Source organism: Gallus gallus, chromosome 4 (genome assembly GCF_016699485.2).
Source record: "Gallus gallus isolate bGalGal1 chromosome 4, bGalGal1.mat.broiler.GRCg7b, whole genome shotgun sequence".
Taxonomy (NCBI): domain Eukaryota; kingdom Metazoa; phylum Chordata; class Aves; order Galliformes; family Phasianidae; genus Gallus; species Gallus gallus.
In genome coordinates, this window is record NC_052535.1 from 19,495,675 (window position 1) to 19,516,484 (window position 20,810).

At 42.0% G+C, this 20,810-nt stretch overlaps 1 protein-coding gene and 1 long non-coding RNA gene across 2 annotated transcripts; one reads left to right on the forward strand and one right to left on the reverse strand.

Moving 5' to 3' along the window:
- The first annotated feature begins 483 nt into the window (after positions 1–483).
- TLR2 (toll like receptor 2) lies at positions 484–6,920 on the forward strand. The gene is made up of 3 exons (NM_001161650.3): positions 484–901; positions 2,544–2,594; positions 4,385–6,920. The coding sequence occupies exon 3, from the start codon at positions 4,416–4,418 to the stop codon at positions 6,759–6,761; it is 2,346 nt and encodes a 781-aa protein (NP_001155122.3). The 5' UTR covers positions 484–901; positions 2,544–2,594; positions 4,385–4,415; the 3' UTR covers positions 6,762–6,920.
- On the reverse strand, positions 2,597–20,335 carry LOC112532348. The gene is made up of 5 exons (XR_003074988.3): positions 20,248–20,335; positions 13,466–13,599; positions 8,479–8,638; positions 3,602–7,588; positions 2,597–3,509 (listed from the first exon to the last, which is right to left on the reverse strand). It is a non-coding gene; the product is annotated as an uncharacterized LOC112532348 (long non-coding RNA).
- Between the last annotated feature and the right edge of the window lie 475 nt (positions 20,336–20,810).

The following is a 20,810-nucleotide window of genomic DNA, read 5'->3' on the forward strand; positions in this document are numbered from 1 at the left end:
ACAATGATTGTGGTGAAATCCAGGGGCATTAAATCAACATTTGTTTTAATTTCTCAGGCTTCTTTCTCCTGGAAAAGCTTGCTTCTCCCTTTGTGGCTACCATGCATTCTTCTACCGCCCCAGAGAAATAGCTGAAGTTTTCTGTTTGTTGGCCATAAGCAGGTGTTTCTAATGTGTGGGCTAGATGGTGTTGCATGCAATTACTTGGTGATGAAATGTCAAAGCATCGGTGTATGGGCTGAGCGTATCTGAAAAATAAGGAAATTTGCTTATACATGTGTGTCTCTGTGGGCGTATTTATATGTACTCACATATACTCGTGTACCTATACGTATGTACTCATGCTTCTGTGTATATGTGTATGAATATGCATGCACACGAGATTACAGTTTCTGTGGGTGTACAGTTTCAGTTCTACTTTCCTGGTGTAATGACTTCTGTAGGGTTCCAAAGTCTGCATTTTTCAGTTCACTCTGTTGGATCAAAATAGCACAAGAGCGAGTAAAATCTGAACTCCTGGCAAGTGACTAGTGAATCATGTGGTAGCAAACACTGAGCAAAGATAAAAGTGACTGGGAGGTTGTGTGCCTAGAGGTAAGGAGCGAAACAGATGCTTAAGAGAGGGTCAGGTGGAATTGGCTTTGTGGTGTGCTCTTACCATAGACCCACATTTTATGGACTTACTCATTTAAAGAAGACCTGATCCTGTGCCAATCAGATCGTCCACATAGGACTTACCCCTCATACATAGCTGAATCTGAGAAGTGAAGTGGGAAGGAAACAGCAACATGAGAGGAAGCTGGGTGAAGAGCGGTCATCAAGAGAGAGAAGAAACATAAAGCAGGATAAGCAGCCTGCAGGCACTTGAGATGGAGCACCAGGGAATGGTTTCTGCACAGAGGTGAGTTTGCAGGCAGGTGGAGGCTGGAGGTTCAGAGAAAGAGAGAGAGGCTATGATGCCACTGTGAGAAGTGTAGAGGGTGCACTGGGGCTATCTAACCTCTGCCACCAAGTCTTCCTCCTCAGCGTGGGAGATGCAGGATGCTTGGGTGCTGGGCAGGGGCCACCTCCAGGACGGTGTAGTGGGAAGGGATTTCTGGCTGCCAGCAGCAGTGGGGCTGGTAGGAGCAATTACGGGCAGCTGGCAGGGCTGCATGGCAGGCAAGTGGTGAGTGGAACACTCCCTGGGAGTACCAGCAGCCATGTCCTTCAGGAAACAGGGATAGAGTAAAGCAGCTTGTGAAAAAGATACAAGTTGGGTCAGGCTGTTGTGCTCAGTTTCCTCTTGGAAGGATGCCTTCTGTGTGCTTTGTCCCATTCATGTGTTGTCCCATTTGTACATCACTGCCAGCTGCCCAGGGAAGGATAAATGTGAACGTGGGCTGCTTTTGTTTTAGGAATCCAACGAGAAAGAGCTCAATAAGCAATGGTCTCAGGACAGTGGGATCAGCTAGCTCCTTACTTCACTCTGTCCCATCACACACTGCCTTACATGTGTGTGTATGTATATAAGCATACATGTTATTAATGCATTACTGGTGAGTGATACCCAGGATGCGTGTAATGCATGCACGACCGAGTGGGAGGCAACAATTTTCCCAGTCTACTTGTGGATCGACCCATGCTGCGTATTGTAGCGTTTCTAGAATTTAACACCCCTCTTTTAGCTTGATGCCGCTTCTCAAGCTAGAATCAATTTGCATGCTATTTCCATGCAGTTACATTTACCTTTAGCATTTATTTGCATTTACAGAGCCTTGCTCTGTTGACACTCATGGTTTTGTTTAAGAATATGTTCATATACTTCTACTACCCTGGGCTAGGAAGGATAACCTTGAATGTGCCTGAGTTATCTTTGTCTGTAAACCAGAAACACTTTGAGAATTTAATTCATTACAATGCCTTATGGTACAAGTGTTATCTGTGAAAGTTTTCACATATTACCTGTGTTTCAGCCTCTATGTGGCAATTTATTTTGTATCCATCGCAAAAAGGAAAAAGTGATTCCTTAATAGGGTGATAAGTGGAAAGGGGAATGGGTGTGGAGGGGCCAGAAAAGGACCCTGGAAGTCAGGAAGCTGTGTTACTAGACAGGAATGGGAAGAGAATGGCTGAAAATGAATGGGAGTAGGAATGGAATTTTCAAGAGTACCCCATGGAACAGACAATCAAAACAACCTGAAAAAGACACTCAGGGAAGTGACAATATAGAGAAATTCCTCCTGTACCACCAAACTGGATTTATTCCTGCCCTCCCTGCCAGTACGGAGGAGAGTTGTTTGGCTCAGCTTGTGTTTCCCTGTCCAGTTCCCTTTTGTTCTGACAATTTTCAATCTGTAAATAACCAACCCATAGATAGATGGACCATGCTTCTTGGTTGTGTTTTTTTTTTTAATTATTATCTCTTTTCCTAACTAATGTGCAGCTTGATACCACCTTAGGCTTGCTATTCATTTTAGTAATCCCACTTGAGTGTGTTGTTTGTGAAACTGATCTACACTGTAGCTTTTTCTCCTATGGCCTTACAGCACTGTGTTATTCAGCCAGCTTCACGTAACCAAAGAAGCCCCATAAAAGCCTCAGCCAGACAGCAGGTAAGTGTGACTATAGATTGTAACTTTGGATGGGATTAACCTGCCTAAACAGCTAGACAGCTATACAATGGATCTTCATTTAAGGTGATGGTATAATTTCTCTTGGAGGTATCATATCTTATTATGTGTGTCTACAAGATAGGATTTGAATTGCCCCTAAAAGCTGTTATTTCTCTCCACTGACCTTGAAGAACATGGTGAGTGACCACAGCTTTCAAGTCTGGGGAGATTATTGTATCCTTCAAGACTGAAAGCTCTACATCAGAAAAAGACAGAGATTAAAGAAAAATACTGCAAGAAGTCAAAATGCTTGTCATCTTTTTTAGGTGGGAAGAGATGGAAGGATCTAAAAAATGAACCACATACTTTCCTCTTCTCTCTGTATGTCCAAACAACCTCAGCTAATTCTGCCCCTTTTAAGTGATTTTAAGCAACTCTATCTAAAATAATGCAGCTAGAACAGGAGAACTTGTCTGTATGAACTTGCCTGTTTGGGTCAGCTACTGTAAAACAAACCAGGGTATGAATTCCAAGTACAGTAGATCTTCTGCACAGTGGCTCAGTGAGATGACTGAAGAAGAAAGTACTCCTCTGTGAGTCAATCTAACCTTTGGGAACCAGTTCATTTGTCTCTTTGGAGATGGTTCACTCTTTTGACCCTCAGTAAAGTACCAACCTCTCAGGCAAGGATTTTGTGACACACTGGGAATCGTTATCTCATACTTTAAAAGTGCTCTTTAATCCTTGCCAAGAAAGCAGTAACCAAAAAAAGGCTTATAACTCAACATATAATAGGAGTTTTTAAGGGAAAACTGCCCTCCCTGGCTATAAGAATTGTTTTATTCTAGTTCCTCAAAGGATCTAGCTAATGTCTCTTTGTTGGAAGTGAGGTCAAGCCGGGTATTTTGGTATGCTCTGTAATACAAAAACAAACAAACAAACAAACATGTAATCAATATAATGAAAGGCATGAATGTGAGGGGAAAGAAAAGTGAGAGAGAACTTACCTACAGCTGTGTCAGTTAGCTCAAATCATTTCAATCCAGATCACAAGGAACTGGCCGTGAGGCTGGAAAGAGAAGTGGATCTATTCCAGCCAACTGATCTGATCTTCAGGAAGCTCCAAGAACCTCTGATCCAAAGCAGAAAAGGCCCCTACCAGAGGGGGAGGATATGGCAATAAAAAGGAAGAGCTAGGAGTCAGTAAATTATAATGGTCAGTTTTCCCAGCTTAGGTTTCAGTGTCAAGTGTTAGACTGATCACAACATGATGATGATGGCCTACACAGACATATTCTAGCATGTATATGCCTGCGATAGCCAAAGGCAGAAGAAAGTAATTGAAATATATGCAACTTTCTTCTCTGTACTGTCATAAGTGACATGAGACATATGCTTGAATGAATATTAAATGTGAAAGTTACCCATTTCTAAATAGGCAAAGGATTGGATTAGTAATAATGTGGCAGTTATTCAGGTCTCTAGCTAAATCTGTGAAAAATATGTACAGCTGTCAATTCATTTGACAGTACTCATTCAAAATGAGAACACAATGGAGAAAAAAAAGTTAATTCAATGTAGTTGGCATCTAGCAAATTATTTTGGAATATTTAGTTACAATATGCTTTTTTCTTGGTAAAATGAATTAATTAATCTCTGAAATGCATTAAAAACAAAAACAAATGTTTTCATAGTGTCTTCAGAAAGACAGAACAGCAAGGGGGACCGAGTTTTAGCTATAATCAAAGTGTAGCTACTTCAAAACTAAGTAATCATCTTGTATTTTGTAGGTATTTCAAAGTTTAGGCAAAATAAACAACTATGCATACTTGGAAAATGTGGGCAATTTGCACAGCCTTGGCTGCGCACCTCCCTGAAGAACAAGCCCTGAGACAGGCCTGTCTTTCATGCGATGCCACTCAGTCATGCAACTGCTCTTTCATGGGTTTGGACTTCATTCCCCCGGGGCTCACAGGCAAAATCACGGTGTTAAACCTGGCCCATAACAGGATAAAGGTGATCCGAACACATGATCTGCAAAAGGCTGTGAACCTGAGAACCCTGCTGCTGCAGTCCAACCAAATCAGCTCCATAGACGAGGACTCGTTTGGCTCTCAGGGGAAACTGGAGCTCTTGGACTTGTCAAATAATAGCCTGGCTCACTTGTCCCCAGTGTGGTTTGGGCCCCTTTTTTCGCTCCAACACCTTCGCATTCAAGGCAATTCCTACAGCGACCTGGGGGAAAGTTCCCCCTTTTCCAGCCTGAGAAACTTGAGCTCCCTCCACCTGGGCAACCCACAGTTCTCCATCATCAGGCAAGGAAACTTTGAGGGCATTGTGTTTCTCAACACGCTGAGGATCGACGGTGACAATCTCAGTCAGTATGAGCCTGGAAGTCTGAAATCGATCAGGAAGATAAATCACATGATCATAAGCATAAGAAGGATTGACGTATTCTCAGCAGTCATCAGGGACCTTCTGCACTCTGCCATTTGGTTAGATGTAAGAAAACTAGCATTCAGTGTTCCTGAAAAAATACAACTTTTGAGAATTATGTCTTCCTCTTTCGCAAAGAAAATTTCTTTAAAACAGTGCTTATTTACAGATGCTACTGTGCCTGAGATTGTCAGCATTTTAGAAGGCATGCCAAAATTAATGGAGGTGGAGATGAAAGACTGTACACTCTTGGGCACTGGAAAGTGGTATAAACAAATTCATGCAAACCAGTCACAATCTCTGAGAATTCTGACAATAGAGAATTTATCTATAGAAGAGTTTTATTTGTTTACAGATCTTCAGTCTGTACTAGATCTCCTATCTCTTTTTAGGAAAGTCACAGTTGAAAATACCAAGGTGTTTCTGGTGCCATGCAAACTTTCACAACACCTTCTATCATTGGAGTATCTTGACCTTAGCGCAAATTTACTTGGAGATCAGAGTTTGGAGCATTCAGCCTGTCAGGGTGCATGGCCTTCATTACAAACTCTAAATCTAAGTCAGAATTCATTGAGTGACTTAAAAATGACAGGTAAAAGCTTGTTTCATCTAAGAAACCTAAATCTCTTAGACATCAGTGAAAACAATTTTGGTGAGATTCCAGACATGTGTGAATGGCCTGAAAACCTGAAATATCTGAATCTCTCCAGCACTCAAATTCCCAAATTAACAACTTGCATTCCCTCAACTCTTGAAGTGCTGGACGTTAGTGCTAACAACCTGCAGGATTTTGGACTGCAACTGCCATTTCTCAAGGAGCTGTACCTGACAAAAAACCATCTGAAGACCTTGCCTGAAGCCACAGACATTCCTAACTTAGTGGCCATGTCGATCAGCAGAAACAAGCTCAACAGCTTCTCCAAGGAAGAGTTTGAGTCCTTCAAGCAAATGGAGCTGCTGGATGCCAGCGCCAATAACTTTATCTGCTCCTGTGAATTCCTCTCCTTCATTCACCATGAGGCAGGGATAGCCCAGGTGCTTGTGGGGTGGCCAGAAAGCTACATCTGTGACTCTCCGCTGACAGTGCGAGGGGCACAGGTTGGGAGTGTGCAGCTGTCACTGATGGAGTGCCACCGGTCCCTCCTAGTGTCCTTGATCTGCACCCTGGTGTTCCTGTTCATCCTCATCCTGGTGGTCGTTGGGTACAAGTACCATGCAGTCTGGTACATGAGAATGACCTGGGCATGGCTCCAAGCCAAGCGGAAGCCCAAGCGAGCCCCCACGAAAGACATCTGCTACGACGCTTTTGTCTCCTACAGTGAGAACGACTCCAACTGGGTGGAAAACATCATGGTGCAGCAGCTGGAGCAGGCATGTCCCCCCTTTAGGCTGTGCCTCCATAAGCGGGACTTTGTGCCTGGGAAGTGGATTGTGGACAACATCATTGACTCCATTGAGAAGAGCCACAAGACGCTCTTTGTGCTATCAGAGCACTTTGTGCAGAGCGAGTGGTGCAAGTATGAGCTGGATTTCTCGCACTTTCGCCTTTTTGACGAGAACAACGATGTGGCGATCCTCATCCTGCTGGAGCCCATTCAGAGCCAGGCGATCCCCAAGAGGTTCTGCAAACTGCGGAAGATAATGAACACCAAGACCTACCTGGAGTGGCCTCCTGATGAAGAGCAACAGCAGATGTTTTGGGAAAACTTGAAAGCAGCTCTAAAATCGTAGATAGGATCATTAAAAATGGAGACTGTAGCCATCCTCTACTGGATTTATTTCCATTGCCTTTTTGTCCCTTTATCTATCTGTATCTATCTACCAGAGATCTGAGCTACTATAATTGCTGTTACTTGCTTTGAAATTGTTCTATTCGTGTCTGTGATCATGATTTTTCTAAGTATTTTAATCAGCCGTCTTACAAAAAGCAGTTTTGTTTAAAAATTTGCTGTTGAAAAGTTTTTCAGATACACAACTATTTATTTTATATAGCTCTATCTTTTCCAAAGCTTTACATAAGTGCCTGCTTATGCAGCAAGAATTTTCATCCTAGCTCCCATACTGCATAGATTTAAGGACTGATTCTCAATAGTGTTTCATAATCATGGTAAGTTAAATGTCAAAATCTTCTAAAAATCATGGCTGCAAACTTTAATCTAAATATGTGCTTTCACACTGTGGTGCTTGTTATTCTTTCTCAGTGAAGTGATGCTTCACAGTGGGGTTCAAACACTTTTTTGACTTGCTTAAGCATAGTTGTTGAAGTGCTCACCTAAAGTGTATCAAACACTAATACCTACGTAGTCTTTCATTTCAAGACCATACTCTTCTCTCTGATCCAGAAGCCTTAGCACCAGCGCAAAGTGGGTGTTCCTCATCTTTGTTCTCTCTGGGAGGTAGTCCACAAGATGAGAGTAGCTGAAGACTTTCCCACCTCAAATACTGTTGGATGGGTCAAAGATTGTAACTGCTGAAGTGGAGTAAACAGAGACACCACCATCAAGCTCTTCCTTCAGATGTAATTTGAAAATGAAGGTGGATATCAGGAGATACCTGTCCTGAAGACACAGAAAGTTGCAGATGAACCTTAACAGCTTGAATCTGGTCAGCCTAAGAGATAACTATCTACTTGATCAGGTCAGTGTTTAGGCATAATGTTCTTGGGACTGACATTTCCAAGTATGTACATAAGCAAATCTTGAAAGCCTTCCCATGGAAAATGTTTACAGTACTTTTTACTTTATCTGGGATTAGATCATAGAATCATAGAACAGCTTGAGTTGGAAGGGACCTTAAGGACCATCTAGTTCCCATGCTCTGTCACAGGCAGGAACATCTTCCACTAGGACAGGCTGCTCACAGCCCTATCCAACCTGGCATCCACAGCTTCTCTGGGCAGCCTGTGCCAGTGCCTCACTGCCCTCTGAGTAAATAATTTCTTCCTAACACTTAATCTAAACCTACCCTATTTTAGTTTAAAGCCATTACCACTTGTCTTATCACTACACATTGTAGGAAGGAGGCTCTCCTCTTTCACTTGGGTACTCTTTAAGTATGGAAGGCCATATAGATTGTGTCCAGGTTGTTGCTTTTCTTGTGTTTTGGTCTCAGGCATCTAAAGTGTACAGAATCTCTGTTAAAGATCTGTGTATTTAAGTTTTTACATGGAAAGTCTCATCTCATGGCTAGTTACCTTTTGTGTTAATGCTTTTAGAAGGTTTTCTGCATAGACAGTTTTTCACTGAGAGCAGAAGTCCTCCTGTTCTTTCCTAGTCATTTAGAAGACTGAGGAACAACATTCCTCCATTTTATCCACAATTAGGCAGCTCTGAGAGCATAACACAAAAAGAAAGATTTATGTGTATTTTTGCATAAATAAATGCAAGCATATAAAGCATTACAAGAATTACTAACCTTACTAGTTAATCTGAGCAAAAAGGTCACCTACCTTCTATGCACTTAAGATTACTCTTCCACTTGCCTAAGATTTTTTTTTACTGTATCATTTCCTATTTTCCAACTCTGCAAAGTTGCTGTGCATCATTCCTCTGTACAGTCCATAAAAAAGCAGCGTTACATCAAAATCCATGGAGCTGTCAGTCTTGACCCTGTCACAAAACCACAGAGGAATACTCAAGTGAGTCTTTTCTTCACCAGAATACCAGAACAAAATATAAACAAGATTCATAGTCCAGTTAGCTCCTGCTTCCCTCAAACTGCGGGTTTAATTTATTCATTCTTTTTCTTTTTTCTTTTTCATTTTCCCCCCAGCAACAGTCACTGTCATACTTGAAATATCAGTATTAAGGGATTCAGTGAGTGAGTGCAGTGGCTGAATAAAGTTTCAGGTTTTTCTCTTCCTCTCATAATATCATAAATACAAGTTGCAAACTGACTAAACATCAAACTTCACACTATGTGACTAATAAAAATCAAGAAGTAAGAGAACCTGAAGCTCCAACATTAAAGATTTCATCTGTTGAGATGTCTGGTGAAGAGACCAGCCAAGAGCAATTCCAATACAATCAAAGAAAAATCTATTGAACAAGAAATCTTAACAGATGCTAGTCCCAGTTTTACCAGAAGATGCCCACCTAAAGGGTAAAATAAATCCAAGCACTGTAAATGTTATGGGTAAATAAATCACAATTCCAGTTGCATAGATCTTGTGTGTTTTGCAGAGTGGCACAAAATGCCAATGTTATGTTGAATAGGTAACTTCTATTGAGGTATTTATTTAAATCCAAATGTGGATTTAAGGAATAAATTTAGACTCTTTGGTATGCATTCATCTCCAGGCTCAACAACACCCGGGATGACTGCTGTTGATGAAAGTCTGCAGAATGAAAAAACAAGACAGAACTGATGGGATGGATTTAACTCACCCAGAGCTACCAAAGGCTCCCTGTTACCTGCCTTGCCATTGTTGAGCACAATCCCTCTCTGATATGCCTACATACAGCGGTGTGCTTTTTTTTTTTTTTTCCTGGTAGGTTGTCATTGGGTCTGAATGTAAGTGGCAGAGAGAACAGACATAAATTTTCAGTAAATTACCTACTTTCTAATACAAATCTACATTAGAGCTTTGTTACAATGTTAGCTCCAAACTGAAGTCCCAATTAGCTGAAAAATGGTAATCCTATGGTACTAATGGTAATCCTATAAACAGGTCAGTTAGTATGCGTTTGTGTTAATTATTTCAAAATTCCTTATCAAGTGTTATGTTTGTCTTGCTGTTAATTTTAATACTTTTAGCCTCTAGCTGAAATGCAGAAACATTTTGTCATGTGGATGAGGACAAAGATATGAATCTAGTCCTACAGTTGAAAATTCCAGTATTGATTTATTATTAATACTTTAAGGTCTGGACAATTCCATAAAATAATACATATATATTGCTGCTAAATGGAAGCTTTAACATCTGGATCATATTATTCCAGATTTTCCTCATCCACCCTTCACAGAAAGAGGAATTTCCTGACAAATCAGATTGCTGCCCAAAGGTAAAATGTTTTTCTCATTACCATACTTTAAATGAGCTCAAAAAGACTTAGAAATGAAGTCAGCATAAGCATCATAGACAACTTTCCCATTTTCTAATTATGCAAATTAAACAGGTCATACAGGCACCAACTGAAAAACATCCATCTGTACTCTGTCCCTCTCACAACATTCCCCACTCAGAGTGAGTAAGAATGTGTATCACAAGCAAATTCAGCAGAATCCTTTCCATCTTAAAGCATATGGAGAAATCTGCAAACATGAAGAAAGTAACTGTGTAATTATCAGAATTGCTGTGACAGACTGACCTTATCAGAACTTGGCAACCCAAGCTAACAGGCTCTCTAAAAATCTCTAAAAATCCTTTTGATGTAGATATATTCAAATACTCAAAAACATTTGCATGAGAGGAGTAAAAAGTCAGCTGCTTGCATTTTCTTTAGGTTTCAATTAATGTGCTTATAGTTGATGGCATGCTAATAATTGCAGAGATTTCTCTATTAAGCAAAACACACAACCTTATTTTCAAGTATAGCCTCATTACTTATGTACAGAAATCAATACTGTCCTAAGCAAGCATAAGTTTGGAACTGCATTCCAAAGTAAGTTCTCATGACATGATTGCTACACGATACGGGATGTATAATCATTAAAATGGGGCCAGAATGGGGCTTTTTCTTGTTCAAAGTTTTTCTGAGATCATGACAAATCTGCCTTTCTATCTTAGATATTTTAAGATTGCTGTTGTGCCAGGGAAGTACAATTTTGTCCATGTATATCATATTTATTTAACTTTAACCATCAGACAGCTTCCAACAGCAAGTAAATTGCATTATAAGAATCAGCTGGGTACCTGATAGTTATAATTTCCTTTGGTAAAATACAGAGTCATAACAGTAATAAACCTTTTCCTTCCTTCCCCATTTAATATGCTAGACTTCTGCCTTTTTGTTGAGCAGAATGGATAGGAAAGAGTAGGACAGGGTAGATATGGCATTCAAACAATCATAATTCTCTGAATTTTATTTGTGGTTGCCACTCATGTCCCAGAGATACAAGCACACAATTGCCTCCACTTCAATGAATTAAAGGAATGACCCACGTGTGAGCAAAATGGAGAAATGGGAGTGTTATTTGAGCACAGACACAAATCTATTGGAAAAAAAAAAAAGTTTCTACAAGGTGAATTAGCAGAACACAGGCTCTGTATCTGTTTTCAAAAATCTCAAACAACAATGCCAGAATTCTGAAAATTATTGAGGAACGATGATTTTCTCTAACATGCTTCCCCATCTTAAGGAAATGTAACCCCCAAATATCAGCTACTGTTTAGAAGAAAACCCACAGTTGCCCGAGTGGCCCGCGCACATTTGATTCTAGACTGTCTTACTAGCAAAATTCCTTCTTTATTTCCCTCCCTCTACTTTCTGCTAGGATCACACTCCTGTTACTTTATACCTAGCCATCTGGTGAAGAGCATTCTCTTACTTCTTGCCAAAATTATCAACAGCTGAGCCTTGGTTGCTTTGCTGCAACATTTTGCTCTTGATTCTTTGAAATAAGAGCCTTTCCCAGAATGTCTTTTTTTCATCATGAGACATTTTATGTTCTTGATAAGCCTGCAAAAGGCTCTTTTGGAAACTACAGGCCTTTGCTGTTTTTCTTGCATCCAGTGAGTAGTTGCTGCTATTTTTGTTGTTGTTGTTATTTTTGAGCAAGCTAATAAATACTCTTTCCTTTTTGGGCTAGTTTTATGCTCCTTTTGGCCTTCACATCCTTTTTCATTTAAAAGAATCCAAGCATATATATTTTTTCATATATGCAAAGCATTTTGAATGGGAGGGAGTCAATCACCATAGTCCTTTGCTTTATTTCTCCTACCAAAAACGTGTAGTTCTTTCTGAGCTCTACATCTAATAACAACAGGAGTATCTAGAGCAGGGACCAGTACATGCAAGCACCCATCCTTAACACAAGGAGTCTGTCAGAAAGATTTTCTAGTTGATGTTTCCTTCTAAGCCTTAACATACAATGGAAGACTGGGGCTGCCTGTTTTATTGATCTCCTACTACAGAAAATAAAGAAGTGGGGTTTTTTTTTGTTTGTTTTTTGTTTTGTTTTGTTTGTTTGTTTGTTCCTAAATAAGTAAGTGTGTTGTATCAAACAAGGGAATGTGATTCTGCTGTGCACAACCTGCTTGTGAACAATGCGGGCATAAACTGAGTTGTCAGAAGCTGGATGGCAAGTAAGAGCAGAGAATTGTACAAGAGATTGCTTGTACAAGCAAGCAAAAGCAGAGGATTGTTTTCCCTTTAGTAAGCATATGGCTGTTTTTCAAACTTTGACTTATTTAAATGTTTCCCACCAAACCAAATAGAAATGATATGCACACTAATGCAAGCATAACATCTGCCATCTGGAAGAACCATGCTGCAGAAATCTAGACCCAACTGTGCTTAGTGAAGCTTGAGATTTTTTTTTTTCTGTTCATTTTAATGTCAAATGGACAATTTCCTGTCTGAGTTAACCAGGTTGTTTAAATACTGAATGTGACTACCTTTAGAGCTTCTGCTCTCAGTCAGAGGGTTTCCTTATCCAGTGCAGCAATATGTACTAGTTATTTCTGTACCTGCCTTGTGTAAGGATCTCGGTACCATTCAACTTTGTAGCTTTGTTCTGTTTGTTTGTCTTCAAAGTAGAGTAGATAAAGATTTAGGCAGTTACTGCACTGGTAAAAGTCCATAACTTTAATGCTGCTGCATGACACGTTTTGAAAGAAAGCAAACTAATGGGAAGATATGAACCATGAGGGCGGTGACAACTGCATACATAAACCTGCAAGTTGCTTTAGTGAAAAACACTCTGCAGAGACTTGACATGGAACAAATGAGAAGAACCAACTACTGGTGGAGACCTATTATGAGTTGCAGCATTCTCCTATAGGGTAATTTCACAGATGGATGGATGGAGAAAAGTAGTAGATATGAAAATACATTTGTCTTAGAACAGAGCATGTAGCAGAACTGTTAACTTCAGGTGCTTGTGGTGCTGTTTTTATTGAGAGAGGCTCTATTCCAGTTCCTCTTTTACAGAGGAAGGCCTCACTGCTGCCAAACAGCTCTGTACTTAGAGCTTAAGCCTTGATGTGTTTCTGATGGGGATGTTCAGCTTTGTTTATTTTAAAATGCACTGCAAAAGCACAAAAGCCATCACAAGTCTTACTGAAGTGTTGCAATGCTTGTGCAATACTGGAGCCCTCCTAAACTAGACTAATTGCATTTAGATAGGGATACGTTGCTTTTTAGTTCAGACTTGGCTCCTGTAAGCTAATAGTTGGCAATGAAGCTGAAGTTGTAAGTTACACAAGTAATATGATAGTATCAGCCCAGGTTACCTGTGTTCTGACAAAGGTAAGTGGATGTGCATTAACTCACTTTGAAGTGTTGTTGTAGAGGGTAATGGCAAAGAAATGCAGAGTGCACTCGGCTTCAACTCCCATAGGCAGATAGGGATCTTCCTGCTTCTCATCATGGTGTATGCAGACTTCAGGTGCGTTTGGCACTTGGTACTATCAGGGAAAAGACATACACAGTCCATGTGAGTTCTGTCACTTCAGTATTCTGTTCTTTATTCTATGTGCCTGTTGAAATCAATAATGCTAAACTGGTTTGGAGAGAAAAATGTGAAAAGCTAACGTGAAATGATTGAATGACAGAGCAATGCTGTTCTAGAAGACAAAGGGAACATCATGGTAAAACTGTGTTTTATTTCCTTGTACCGTGTGTGCTCAGGGGTAGCAGCGTGTATGACTGTGAAGGCAGAGGTGGTGACATGAACCCCTGTGGGCTGCACTTCTGTCTCCATCAGATACTTCATATGCATGAATGTTGGCATGGCTAACATGTCACCACAGCTCTTGATGCTGCAAAGTAGAGGTGAGGTCAGTCTCACAGTCTCTTCACTTCAATTTTATGCTACTGTGAAACTCCACTCACAGTAAAGCTGTCATGTATCAGGCCGGTTTTATATCCCTTACTAAAGCAGTTTCTGTAAATTGTATCAAGGCTCCATTCTTCTCTGTTTAACAGAGCTGTCAGAAGTCAGAGGGTTTGAATCTACTCAGCCTAAAGTCCTTCAGAGTCTGAGCACCAATTGCCAGGGGATTAGCAACTGATTGAGGCTGTTATCAATGTCACTGCAACCAAATATCTCAACAACAATATATTAAATTAAAAAAGGGGGAAAAGGGGGGGGGAGAAAATTTCAACCTATAGATGGCCCAGGGTTCTCATCAGCTCATAAAGAGGGAGATGCTGAGAAACTGCTGATATGCTTAAAATTCTGCCTGTCCAAAATAGCTGTGCAGTCCCCATTTACGCAATTGTTTTATTTATTTAATGCTTACTTAAAATTTATGCTGCTTTTCAAGGACTGGCCCTTTCTGAGCTGTATGACTTGCTTAACTCTTGGGGTGGAAATCACACTGCTTTGGCTTTCTCAGGCTTGCAGGGAGAGGAAGTGAGCTGAAGCACCATAAGCCCTGGTTTTAGCACCTCGACCACAAGATAAGCTTTCTCTTTGCTTTCTCTCAGTAAACCTTCTGCAGCATTACAGCTAGAGAACCGTAATTACTTTGTTTTCCTACCTAGCTGTAGTTACGAGGGTCCTCTTTGAAAACTCAAAGCCTTTTCCTTAAAGGCTCCAACATGCTAAAGATTGACTGCAGCATCTCTGTATACATTAATTTGTGGCCATGGTGCTTTTTATGCATTTCCTGATGTTGCAGCCTGAAAAGAAATTATGGATGATACTATTTAAAAATTAATTTAAAAGAAGGTTGTTTTGTTGTGCCTGGAGACAACACTGAGGCTTTGTATGATAAATATGTTGGTGTTCTTATGCATGGAAAAATAAGGTAACAAGCTAGGTGGTCTTTAGAACTGGAACTGTTATCCTGAAAAGGAAATACAGACTACATTAATGACAGGCTCTTCCCTTGACTTTTTTTCTAGTAACTGGGGTATGAATAGTCCCTTTGAATTTTAAGCAGACATTTGATGTTCTCAGATGTGAGCCTCACATAATTTTCCAGTGCAAGCAAAATGCAAGCTCAGAAGGTGGCTAAAACTTCTGCTTCAATTCACTTCCCTACAAAATGAGAATCATAACTGATATTTATCTTCCTTCTGGGGTTAACGAGTTTCCTCATCCAACAAAAAGGAGGCAGTTGGAGCTACAAAACAACCTCCTAAATCAGACTGTAGTGGCATACTTTTAGCAAGAACATTGGTCTCAGTTTCATTTTGACTCTGATTGACCTGAATGTTATTTCTCCTCTGACCTGGAGCATTCTGTGCCTACTTTCCAGGACTCAGTAGCACCTCCTGGCTCCTAGATTTATGTGTGCACTGCTCTAAGCATCCTGAAGCAATGCTCAAGCGTTATGCTTGCTGATGTGCAGCAGCTGCTCTGCTCCAGTATAGCTGCTCATTGGTTTTACTTTCAAACTCCATGTCTGTAGCACATATGTGCCTCACGCAGCAGAGGCATCCCACCTCCACCATGGGCAACGTGCTGAACATTCCCCAGGCAACATTAAAACGATGGCAAAGGGACTGTTTCTTTCTATCAGACCCACAAGGATTGTACCTAAAGAGAAGCACTGCACTACAACAGCTATAAAGATGCTCTCTGATTTGTTTTGCTGAGCAACTGACTAAGCTGACAGGAAGAATAGATCCAGTAATTTTTATTTTCAAAAGAAAGTTCCTGATTAGCTTGTAGCAATTAGACAGATCAATATGATGGGAAAAGGTGTTTCACCAGAGGTGTAATGACACAGTACTGGCACAATAAAAGGTGCTAAAAGGGAAGGGAAGAAGATTGCTTACCCTTATCAGAAGATTCTCAGTTCACAGGAGAAAGCTACATCCAGAAAGAGATCCTTCTCCAGTGGCAGCTAGCTCTTAAATGAGGTCTAAGAGAGGTGGAGTCAGGCTCCACACCTTCCAGTCACAGAGGTGGATTGCCTTCACCTGTACTCTCTCAGGGCTGACCCAGTCTTTTCCCAGGTGATCAATCAGTGGTTCAGGCTGTGACTCAACAGTTCCCATACACTCGACCCATTCACAGCACGAACCAATGATTGAGTCAGCTGGAGGGTGAGCCTTCCCTAATACTGGGATCCAACACATCGCAACACTTATACAATTGCCCATCACAATGCAGGTTGATGCAGTTTAGGACAATTGATGATCGGTTTGTGGTTGAAGTTCATGTTCTCTCATGGGCCAGTGCTCGATGGTGTTACTGGAGGCATGCAGTTTTTTGGTGCAGGTCCACCTTATGTTGCATCAATCCCACATAAGCCTAGGATCACCAGATGTCATGCTTGATCTCACAGCAACACTGGAATGCTCCAGTGGCATTTCACCCCTTCCAGTGATCCTAGAGACTCAAAGACTCACAGAGAATAGTACAGATGTTTCAGGGGTACCAGGAGAGGAAGGTCTGCCCTCCAGGGCAAGATACAGGACATATTCCTATCCTGGGTCAACACTTCAGCTTGCACTGGGGCATGACCCAGCTGCCTTTACCACACCCACCCTTTGGCTAGATATCTATGGCTGCATAACTATATCAGGCACCATAGCAGAGGGTCCTGATCTGCCATAGGGACATGATGAGGGCCCTCTTAGCAATGAAGACCAGAGTTTTGACCACAATGTCAGTAGGCCATGTACCTATTACCAGAGGGACTACCAAGCCTCTCATCTCCAATAATCTCCCCAAAGGTGCAAGTAGGCCACACCACCTTGGTCCTACCTGCACCTTTCAAGGCCATTTTATCCTATGGGTACGTGGTTCTAGATTCTCAGGGGCAGGGAGGAGAAAGTTATTTTCATTGCCAATTTAGGGTCTTACCCAATTATCAGCGCCTGTAATTTGGATCCTAAGCAGGGAGACCCATATTGTCTGTAGCATTTTCAGGGCACTGGGTCTGCCATCTCCAGGCCTTTTATTCAGGTCCCCCAGGGTTTCACAGAGTCTCTGTCCACCCCTGCAGAGAATGAGTCTGTCTCCAGGTCAGCCTTAAGAGTACTGTTATAGTGCTCACTAAGGCCTTCCTCTGTCAGATTATATGGCAGGTGGAATCACCATTCAGTGTTGTTGTCTTCTGCCCAGCATTGTATCATAGTGCCAGTAAAATCTATCCTTTGGTCACTCTTGATGACTTGAGGTGTCCTGTAGGCAGCCATCAACTCGGTGAGTGCCTTGATGGTATATGCCTGGTTCACTCTCGGCACCGGATAGACCCACATTAGCCCATTTGCAGTGTCAACACAGGTCAGGGCATATCTCATCCCCTTAGACCGAGGGAGGGGCCCAATGTAATCAACCTGCCATCACTGGAGAGGGTTGTGTCTAGCAAGATGGACTTTTGTTTTTGGGCAACAATCTCAGTCTTATCTTAGAGCAAGTGTCACAGTCGCAGCACGCCTGGGCAATGTCAGATAGTTGTATGGGCAGCCCCCATGCTTTAGCAGCTGCCCACATTTTATCTTGTCCAGCATGCCACAGCTTCTGATGTAACCAGTGGGTGATGTTCTTAGATGGTGAATTCTCAATCCATTGAACTAGGGCCAGTGTGTTGGCTCCACTATTCGCTGGTGACTGTAGGGGTTGGTGACCACAAACATGGTAGACACATACAGTCTTGTGTTTAACTACATTCCATATGTCTAACCACATCTCTGTCCCAGATTAGTCAGGCATGGACAGTCCATTCCTGAGTGGCCCACTGCACAATCCAAAAGAGTGAGCTTCTGGTACACAGCCCTACTATCTGTGCAGATATGCAGGACACCATCACCAGGTTCCTTAGTTATAACCACCCACATGGCTCACATTTCTGCCAGTTGGCTCCTCTGACCATCCCTCTCTTCAGACCAGATTATTTCAGTGGAAGGGTGGTATGCTTCTGCTCTCCACTTGCTTGGGTTGCCTTTGTCAGACCCATCCATGTACCAAGCATCTTCAGGAATGGGACTGAATGGGACTCTTCCCTGGTGGAGCAACCAATGTTTCTTTTGATGCACCACTGTAATACATCACTGGGCCTAGCATCTTCTTGAGTTCTTTCAACAGTGATGAAGACAGACTACTCCACTGGCTGAGATAGGTGACCCATCGTGCCACCGTTTGTGCTTGGGCCACCCCTGTCTTAGGAAGGTGGGTCAGATCTTTCACCCACCTCTGAATCAGCAGGGTGATCTTAACTATGACCTCAGCTGTTTGGGTTATTTGCTCTACCACCTGTAATGTGGAGTAGGCAGCTAATAACAGTTTTTCAGTCATACTACATCTTTCTTCTGCTCCATGCCAGATCTGAGAACAGAACCAATGGGGATCCAAACAGAACTCCGGCCTTGCCACAGGCCCCAGCCAAAGCCACCCTGAGTGACATGAACATCCAATTCAGCTGGGAAGGTAGAATCAAATATACCCAGTACCTGTGCTAGTTTAACTGCCAGTTTTGCCTGTTGGAAAGCCTCATGTTCCATTCTCCCCCCAATCCCATAGTTGCCCCTTTTTCATGAGTCTGTATAATGGTCTCAGCAGCTGCGCTAAATGAGGTATAAAGAATCGCCAATATACCAAGAACTCCTGCAGCTGCTTCGGTGTTATAGGGACTGGGAATGCCTGAACCTTATCTATTACAGCACTGGGTAATACTTCATTCTTTCCTGACCAAACTACTCCCAGGAATTTCACAGACAGGCCCAGACCTTGCACCTTCTGAGGATTTAAAGCCCATCCTCCTTCTTGCAGATAGGTAGTTAATGAATCTGCTGCCTGTTCTACCGCCTCCAGTGAGTCAGATGTCAACAGGAGATCATCAATATAATGATATCATTAGGTTTTTGCCCATTAGCCAGGTCATGTACCACTATGTCATGGCAATACATTGGCAAATGCACGTACCCCTCTGGCAGGACCTGAAAGGTCCACTGTCTGCCTCCCCATGTAAATGCAAACTGGCCTTGTGACTCTTCACCAACTGGAATACTGAAGAATGCATTTGCCAAGTCTAGGACACAGTGGTAGGTTTTTAAGTGGTAAGTTTTTATCTTCCTACTCAATGTGCCCATTAAGGAGGCAATATTGGGTACAGCCGCATGAACAGTCGGTGTGACCTTATTTAATTCTCTGTAATCTACTGTCATTCTCCATGTTCCATCTGACTTTTACACTGGCCATATGGGAGAATTATATAAGCTATGTTCAGGTCTTATAATCCCAACTGTTTCTAATTCCTGTACTGTCCTTGATATCTCATCTTGCCCCCCCCCCCCCCCCCCGGAGTCTATACTGTCTCATATTAGTAATCTGACACAGTTCCAACAGGTGAACAGGCTCATGCTTCACATGGCTTCTCAATATTGCCTGCACCGCCCAGACACTAACACACTTTTGTTGAAGTCTGAACTCTCCTACAGTAGTCTGGAGAGCCAGATCCCATAAAACGTCTATGCCCAAGATGTACTCTGAGACTGGGGCAACAGACATTTTATACTCCCGGTGCAGGAGATGCCCAACCCCCAGTTTTAACTACATCTGGGTAACCGGAATGGTCTGTCCCCGTAACATTACACCCTGTTCTTAGGTGCTCTGTTTCCCCCACATCTGCTACTAGCTGGGCAGCCTGTTGGACAACGGCCTCTGAGGCCACTAGGGGGTTCAGTATAGAAACTATCATTCCATAAATGTGGGAAGGAGCCTGTTGTAAAATCAGGTTTCTGCTGAAAATTTTGCTAAGTCCTGGCTCTCAAATGTTCCTTCATATATTGCTTCTCTCATGCCTATAGCTCATGAATATAGGTTTGAAGGTCCTCCATGGAGGACCATAAACCTGTGTGCAATATTACGTAAGTTTTATTAGGCCAAGTCACATGGCACACTGCCATGAACCAATATATTCATGAATGGCTTTCATCCTGGGGTTGAATGGCAGCATATAATCTTTGTCTAAGTGCAGGGTGTGAGGTAATAGATACCAACTTACAAATTTCTGGTCCATTTACTGTGACACTTTCTGCCCCTGAGTCTCATAACCTTAAAGGCCAGGCTGGTATGCTGTATGGCAAACAGGTATACAGGTATTGGACCAGAGAGATTATCACATTACAAAGGAGAAATGAAATAAAGATCTTACCCATGTCCTGGGCTCGCAGAAGGGCTCCAAGAGTAAATAAAAAAAAATCCAAATAGAGATCCTTCTTCCTTGGGAGTCAGCCCTTAAATGGGGTCTAGGAGGGGTGGAGCCTGGCTCCACCCCTTCCAGTCACTCAGGTGAAATTGCGTTCACCTGTGCCCCTGCAGCTGACTCAGCACTCACCTCAGATGGTCAAACAGAGGTTCAGGCTGTGATTCAACAGTTCCCATACATATGCTTTCTCTAGGCATCTGTCAAAATCGTTGAACTAAATCCATTAATTCAGTTGCTGTATAGGGATGAGCTGTTACACACAAATGTGTTTGGGCAGAGGGCCATTGATCAGGGGGACTCCTGCTAGTTTATTTTGTACTTTTTTTCTCAGTTATTATAGGGTGGATCTCAAAGGGATCCATCTCAGACAGAGCTTCGAGATCTGACCTAGAAGCTTTGTTTTTGGAATCATCCAGGTCCATTATTTAGGAGTCTAGGTATCTTCTAATGCTATATTGCAGACCTGTTTTATGGGGAAAGTTAGGCTAAATTTCTTCCCTGTTAATGTG